At 41.0% G+C, this 8306-nt stretch overlaps 1 protein-coding gene across 1 annotated transcript in view; it reads left to right on the forward strand.

The window, feature by feature from the left end:
- Nucleotides 1-516: 516 nt before the first annotated feature.
- The window catches only part of dglucy (D-glutamate cyclase), a gene marked incomplete at its 3' end in the record, with an annotated part of 18214 nt that continues 10424 nt past the window's right edge, over nt 517-8306 (forward strand). Inside the window, exons 1-3 of the mRNA XM_048600020.1 lie at nt 517-549; nt 1062-1203; nt 6138-6344. Coding sequence (XP_048455977.1) covers nt 517-549; nt 1062-1203; nt 6138-6344 — 382 coding nt within the window. The remainder of the gene's footprint in view (nt 550-1061; nt 1204-6137; nt 6345-8306) is intronic.

Consider the following 8306-nt stretch of genomic DNA (forward strand, 5'->3'; position numbering starts at 1 on the left):
TGTTTCCTCTCCACCTATCCTCTCCTCTATCCCTCTTCTATCCACCTCCCACTCTCTCCCTATTTATTTCAGAACCCCCTTCCCCTCCCCCTTTTCTGATGAAGGGTCTAGGCCCGAAACGTCAGCCTCTCTGCTCCTATGATGCTGCTTGGCCTGCTGCGTTCATCCAGCCCTGCACCTTCTCATCATCACCTTCTATTGGTCACTAGGAATAAGCGATAAATGCTGGACAGCCCAGCTAGCAAGACTCACATCCCATGAATAAATTTAAAAAAAACTAACTCTTCAGATGCTGGTAACATTCTGGTGAACATCTGCTGCACATCTTCCATAATCAATACATATTTTGAGATGTAGTGCCCAGAACTGTACACAATACTGTAGATATGGTCTGACCAGGGCTTTGCATAATTCCGGCAAGATTGGTCACCTTTACAACTTAGAATATTAGCTGTTATAACGAGAGGACTACCAGCCTTTTATCCCCGATTACTGCAGTTTTAATGATGTATGTACATGCGTCCTCAAATTCAATCGGTAATTAAAAAGGTAAAGTTGTCATAGTCCCACCAGATCATTGGCTGCTCTCTCAGTAGAGAGAGACAGCGAGTGGTGGTTTAACCTGAGGATCATTATGCCTCAGGTTAAGGGAGAAATTGGGAAGGAAAGTCCTTCATGGTAACCTCAGCCAGTGCAGGAATTGAACCCAATCTGTTGGCCTCACTCTACATTGCAAACAATCATCTGGCCATCTGAGCTTTGGTAATCCAGATGTGTTCTAACCATAAGATTTAAAGTAGTGTGGAGGAAATTACATGTCTATTAAAAACAATCTCCCCATAGCCATTTGAATAATGACATCTATCCTGTCCAAGGTGATCATTCTTGATTAATGGGTAAGCAGAGCCTCTGCAGTAAGTTCAATTGTGAAGTTATCCTATGAGCCAGATTCTTGATCTAGAAAAAGTTAACATTTGTTTTGAAACTTGCATTTGTGTTTTTTAACTTTTTTTCTTAAAAATGTTTCTCCAGTAAACATCTTACATGATTATTCAAACTAGTTCGCTTTACCATCCTCAGGATTAATTGGAATTGAAGACATGTCAAACCCAGATTTTGGAGATGCAGTTGTAGCACATCCTGGTGATATTCCAGTCTTCTGGGCTTGTGGAATCACTGCATCAGAAGCCATTTGCAACTGCAGTAAGATACAGAGATAAGAAGCTTTAGTAGTTGTGGGTTACAGTTCAAGAATTTTTTGTCTGAATAATTTTGCCGCCAGTAATTTTTTAAAAAAGGATCATGCGTTTATATAATGCCTTTTTATATGCTCAGAGTTCTTTACTATTGATGACGTTTTTTTTGAAGTGCAATCACTGTTGTGAAACTCAACAGCCAATTCATGTATAATGCAAACAACAAGGAATAAGTATTCTGTTTTTGGCATTGGAGGTAACAGGGTAAGTGTTGGCCAGGACACTGATGCCTTGATTCTTTTCACATTATGGCCATGGGTTCCGTTAAAGCCACTTAAGAATCAAGCAGAGCCTCTATTCAATGTCTCATTTGAGAGACAGTGTGCCTAATAGTGCAGCACCTTCAGTACACACTGGCAATATTGACCTAGATTTTGTACTGAAATTTCTGGGTTGGGCCCTGAATCCCCAATATTTTAACTCAGTGGTGAGAGTACTACCAACTAAGCCACATTGTTCAGTGAAAATTGTAGAGTCCAGAAAATAAAACAGTGAAATCCTCTGTATATGCTGGCCAAATTGCAAAATGGTTTAGATACACACAACTATTAAGAGGAGGGATTTCTTGTTGAAAAGCATAATTATAGCATAATCTTCACATTTCACATTCTGTGAGAATGCAGAGGTGTAAGTTGCATTAAATGACATGAAAATGTTTTGTTGTTTTGTGTTGAGAATTATAGAAAAGTTGGGTGTTAACAGTAAGGGATTTGGAGCAATGGGCACACTGTAGGCAGGAGCAAGGGAGCTATTGAACAGGTTGAACGGAGGGCGGCTCCCTTCAGGCTGGTGGAAGGTAACGAGGCTGCAAGTTGAGGATCATCAGAGGAAGAAGACAATTTACTCCAAGGGCACAGAGTTTGTGGAAGGGTTTGACATGGGAAACATGATTTAGACAAGTAGGAAAGCCAGGAAGTACTCAGATCTTTAAAATGATAAATAACACAGTGTACTTTTAGAGTCAGAGAAACCTAGAGTACAGAAAATGGTCCTTTAGGCTATCAAGTCTATCTCCAGCTATCAAGGCTATCTCCAGCCTATCCAGTCTGCCTTCATAATGAAAACTTTAAAGCCCAAGCAACATCTTGGTAAATCTCCTCTGCACTCTTTCCAGTGCTATCACAACCCTCCCATTATTGTGGATACCAGAATTGCACACAATGCTCTGGTTGTGGTCTAATTAACTTTTTATACAGTTTCAGCATATCTTCCCTGTTCTTAAATTCTTTAGAACGTAGAAGAGTATATCACAGAAACAAGACCCACAATATCTGCCTAAATGACATTCTAAACTAATCCTTTCTGCCTGCAAATGGGCCATATGCCTCTGCTCCCTGCCTGTTCATGTGTCTGTCTGAATGCCTTTTAAAACTTTGCTATCATATCTGCTTCTACCTCCTCTCCTGGTGGTACGTTCCAGGCACCTACCTCCCTCTGTTTAAAAAAACTTTCTCGCACATCTTTAAACTTTCCCCCTCTCACCTTAAACCTGTGGCCTCTAGTATTTGATTCTTCCACCCTGGGAAAAAGACTCCGACTATCTACCCTATCTATGCCTCTCATAATGTATATATACTTAATTATCAGATCGTCCCCTCAGCTTCCAATGCTTTAGGGAAAGCAATCCAAGTTTGCTCCTTATTGTTAATACACTCCAATTGAGGCAACATTCTGGTAAACCTCTTTTGCATTGTTTCCAAAGCTTCCACAACCTTCCTATAGTGTGGCAACCAGAACTCCAATTGTGGCTTAACTAAAGTTTTATACAACTGCAGTATGATTTGCCAATTTCTATACTCAATACCTCAACCAATGAAAGCAAGCGTATTGTACACCTTCTTTATCACCTCATCTACTAGTGTTGCTGCTTTCAGGGAGCTATGGACTCGCACCCCAAGATCCCTCTGTATATCAATGCTCTGCAGGGTCCTACCATTTACTGTATACTTTCCTTTTGCTTTTGATGTTCCAAATTGCATCACCTTGCATTTGTCTGGATTAAATTCCATCTGCCATTTCTCCACCCAACCTTCCGATTAATCTGTATCCTGCTGTATCCTTTGATAACCTTCCTCTCTATTGACAATTTTCATGTCAGCTGCAAACTTACTAATCAGACCACTTACATTTTTATCTAAATAATTTATATATATATATTCCAAAAAACAAGAGGTCCCAACACTGATCCTTGCAGAACACCACTGGTCACAGACCTCCAATCGCAAAAATACCCTTCCACAACTACCTCCTGTCTTCTATGATCAAGCCAGTTTTGTATCCAGTTTGGATCCCATGTGACTTAATTTTTTAGACCAGCCTACCATGATGGATCGTGTCAAATGCTTTAGTAAAGTCCACGTAGACAACATCCACTGCCCTACCCTCATCAATCACCTTCATAATTTCATCCAAAAACTCAATTTTGTGAGACAAGACTTTCCCATACAAAGGCATGCTAACTATTCCTAATAAGTCAATTTTTTTTCTAAATGCGAGTCAATCCTGTCCCTAAGAATCTTCTCCAGTAATGTCTTTGCCACTGATGTAAGGCTCGCCAGCCTGTAATTTCTTGGATTATCCCTGTTTCCCTTTTTAAACAAAGGAACAACATTGGCAGTTCACCAGTCTTCTCTGACTTTGCTTGTAGATAAAGAGGATACAATGATCTCAGTTAAGGCCACAACAATCTTAGAATCCGTACAGTGTGAAAGCAGGTCATTTGGCCCATCGAGTTCAAACAAATCCTCTGAAGACATCCAACCCAGACCCACCCCCAACCCTATAATTCTGCATTTCCCATGGATAATTCACCTAGTCTCCACATCCCGAGACACTATGGGCAACTTAGCATAGCCAATCAGCTTAACCTGCAAATCTTTGGACTGTTAGAGGAAACCAGAGCACACAGTGGAAACCCGCACAGACACAGAGAACAGATTATCATCTGAGGCTAGAATTGAACCCGGGTCCCTATTGCTGTGAGGCAACAGTGCCACCAAGCCATCATGCTGCCCTTCTCCCTTTCCTCCCTCAATATCCTGGGATAGATGCCATCAGATCCTGGGGCATTCCCTTTAATGTTTTTCAAGACACCCAACACGACCTCCTCCTTAATATCAACATGTCCTAAAATATCAACAGACCCCTCTATGCCTCTGCTAATAAAGACAAGTATCCCATATACCTTCTTAACCACTTCATCTATCTGTCCTTCCGGGACCAGTGGACATGTACACCAAGGCCCCTATGAACCTTGGTGCTTCCGAGGGTCCTACCATTCATCATGTATTCCTTGCCTTGTCTGTCTTGCCAAAGTGCATCACCTCACATTTATCTGAATTGAATTCCATTTGCCGTTGATCAGCCCATTTGACCAGCCTGTTTATATCCTTTTGTAATCTAAGGATATCCTCAATATTGACCACAACAGCAATTCTCATATCATCCGTGAACTTACTGATCAAACCTTCTGCTTCCACTCAACTAGTTCAGGATCCAATTAGCCAAATTTCCTTGGATCCCATGGGCTCTTAGCTTTGCTATCAGCTTCCAGTGCAGGATCTTCCTTTCGGAAGAGTGAGGTTGGTTGAGGACAGCAGGAAAATCTGGGTATTTATTTGGGAATTTGAAGAAATGCTTTACACAGAAAGTATGAAACAGCCATGATTAATATAAGATAACAAGATGTAGAGCTGGATGAACACAGGAGGCCAAGCAGCATCAGAGGAGCAGGAAAGCTGATATTTCAGGTCTGGACCCTTCTTCAGAAATGGGGGAGGGGAAAGGGATTCTGAAATAAATAGAGAAGCAGGGGAGGCGGATGGAAGATGAATAAAGGAGCAGATAGGTGGAGAGGAGACAGACAGGTCAAAGAGGTGGGGATGGAGTCAGTAAAGTTGAGTGTAGGTGGGGAGTTAGGGTGGGGATAGGTCAGTCCAGGGAGGACGGACAGGTCAAGGAGGTGGGATGAAGCTGGTTCTGCTATCCAATTGGCTCCTGATCTCATTAGCTGAATTCCAGAAGTGAGGTGGTATTTTGACTAAGTGTGGCATCAAGGAGCTGTAGAAAATTGGAGTCAATGGAATTGAGGGGAAAGCTCTCCATCTGGTTGGAATCATACTCAACACAAAGGTTGTGGTCTTTGGAGATGATAAGTGGCAAGTAACATTTGCGCAACACATAGCTAGTTCCACCAAGAGAGAACTAACCACTATCTCTTGATATTCAATGGCATTATCATAACTAAAACTCCCACAATAAATATCAATTACTGTGAACCAGAAGCTGAATTAGACAAACTATATAAGTACTATATGCTTGGGTGGCACAGTGGTTCAGTGGTTAGCACTGTTTCCTCACAGCGCCAGGGAACTGGGTTTGATTCCAGCTCAGGTGACTGTCTTTGTGGAGTTTGCATATTCTCCCGTGTCTTTCTCTCTCAGATACCACTAAAAACTTACTTCTTTGATAAAACTTTTGGTTATCTTTCCTGATTTTTCACTTGCATGACTCAGTGTTGAAAAACATCAAAATGTTTTTATAGATTTCCCCACTCATAGTCTTTTGTCAGTGCTATTGGATCTTTCACAACATTGAACATGTTATATAAGTGTAAGTCTCTTTTCTCAACAAATATCTAGAGAATGATGGTGGGGTGTTGGGGGCTGGAGTGAATTATGCTGTTAAATTTTAAAGTCTATTAGTGCAGGGCTTGATAAATGATATGCCTATATGCAAGAAATCCTAATTCTTAAATAGCCCTCACCAATGAGCCTGTAACCTACATGTATATTGTGAACGTTAATATAAAGTTGATTCCATCCTTCTCTTTAAAATCATAGAAATAGCATTGTAATTGATCAATTTTTTTCTTACTTGCAGAATCTGCTCTGGCTTTCACCCATGCTCCTGGCTGCATGTTCATTACTGACCTGCAGAGTGAGCAGGAGGTGGCCAGCGACTATGCAGCTGATGCAGAAACCCCACGTGTTTTCTGCATTTCTCAGAATCCACTCCACTACAGTATTGTCTCAGTTACTGCTGTTGAAAAATTCAAGGCCCTGGACAGTCTGATTCAGCAAGATCCAGGTAGGAAGAGAATCTAAGCACAGCTTGATTATGGTGGGTTTGGATTTCAAATATGCATGTATACTAAGGAAGCATAGTTACCCTACTGATAGCCCTGAAGCTGAGAGTTTCTCCACCAGACTCCCGGCTTTATTAATATCTCTACTATCTATATATCTACTCATGGGTTTTCCAAGTAGGGAGAGGAACAGTATTATTTATTGATTCCACAATTTCCAACATGACTGTTAATACAAGGGAAGCGATGGCCTAGAGGTATTATCGGTGGACTGTCAATCCAGAGACCCAGATAACATTCTGGGGACCCGTGTTTGAATCCAGCCATGGCAGATGGTGGAATTTGAATTCAATAAAATATCTGGAATTAAGAGTCTAATGATGACCGTGAATCCATTGTCGATTGTTCACTAATGTCCTTTAGGGAAGGAAATTGCCATCCTCACCTGGTCTGGCCTACATGTGACTCCAGACCCACAGCAATGTGGTTGACTCTGGGCAATTAGGGATGGGCAATAAATGCTTGATCACAAGAATCTACTGATATCTGTTGTAGTTGCCTATGGCTGAATATGACAAAATGGCTATTTGAGTCTTTTTTAACTGAAGCAGACAATCAAAGGAAATTTTAGCATTTCGTACAGCTCAACTCATGGCTTTCACAGACTGATAACAAAATGCCTCTGAGTCTTAATAAGGTGGGACTAGAATGCAACCGCTAAGACTCTGACAAGGCTGCTCAGATGAAAATCATTTGATTTGAGTTTTCCAAAATTTATATGAAATAGAAAGGAAAGCTTGACCTACCTAAGATATACCTTCTTAAATAATTATAATTACATGTTAGAGTAGACACACATTTGTACAATAATAGAAGTTTGAATTCATTAGATATTGGAATTAAATTTCTGAAGGCAGTAAGCCTTGGATGCAGAGGCCACCCATGAAGAAACCTTTCTCTCCATCAGCAAGAAGATTAGAACAACAAAAAGGTATTCACAAGATAACCTTGTAAGAGTACAGACAGACAAATAATGTAACAAGGGAGGGACAGAAACAATTTTGAAATAGAGTCAGTGTGACCTCGAAAGAATAAACTACTGCCCCTTCACAAGTTGGATAAAGAGGGAAGCTGCTCCTGAAATTGTTAGCTTTGTCACAGAACCATAGTATTAGTTTTAACTATGTATAATTTTATAAGGAACTTTATATTAAAGCTGTTGTTTCAAAAATTATAACAATTGGTAGCAATTAACATCCTTTTTAATCTTCTGTACTAAGATCAGTAAGGGATATGAATTGCATGACTGAATTTGAAGAGTCATTAGTAATAAGCAAGTATACGATGCAACTGGCAAATATCTAGGAAGGGACGTAACAATCGGTATTGGAGTGTGGGCAATAATCGTTAGAGCCCAAGGACAACTGATGGAGGTTTGGCAAACATCATGAGATGATGGGAGGACCTAAGGTGGATCATGAAGTTGTCCATCATCAATCGTGTATTCACAGGATTGGATGTGTAGGTTAGAGAAGATGTAGCAAGCACTGATGTCAATGTTGCATGTAACCATTGTAACACAGTATGTATAAATATCCGAGATAGTAGGAACTGCAGATGCTGGAGAATCTGAGATAACAAGGTGTAGAGCTGGATGAACACAGCAGGCCAAGCAGCATCATAGGAGCAGGAAGGCTGACGTCTTGGGCCTAGACCCTTCATCGAAGAGATTACGAGAGAGTTGCAGTGGGAGAGAGATTCCCTGAGGTTTGTCCGGAGGGAGGAGGGTAACTTCTTCAGGCTAGGCATCCTTAGAAGAGGCTTCGCAGTGGGGTTAAAATTGTATCAGAGATAGTAGGAGCTGCAGATGCTGGAGAATCTGAGATAACAAGGTGTAGAGCTGGATGAACACAGCAGGCCATCTGCAATCCGACCCCACCACCAAAGACATCTTTCCCTCCCCA

Source organism: Rhincodon typus, chromosome 8, assembly GCF_021869965.1.
Source record: "Rhincodon typus isolate 14 chromosome 8, sRhiTyp1.1, whole genome shotgun sequence".
Classification (NCBI taxonomy): Eukaryota; Metazoa; Chordata; class Chondrichthyes; order Orectolobiformes; family Rhincodontidae; genus Rhincodon; species Rhincodon typus.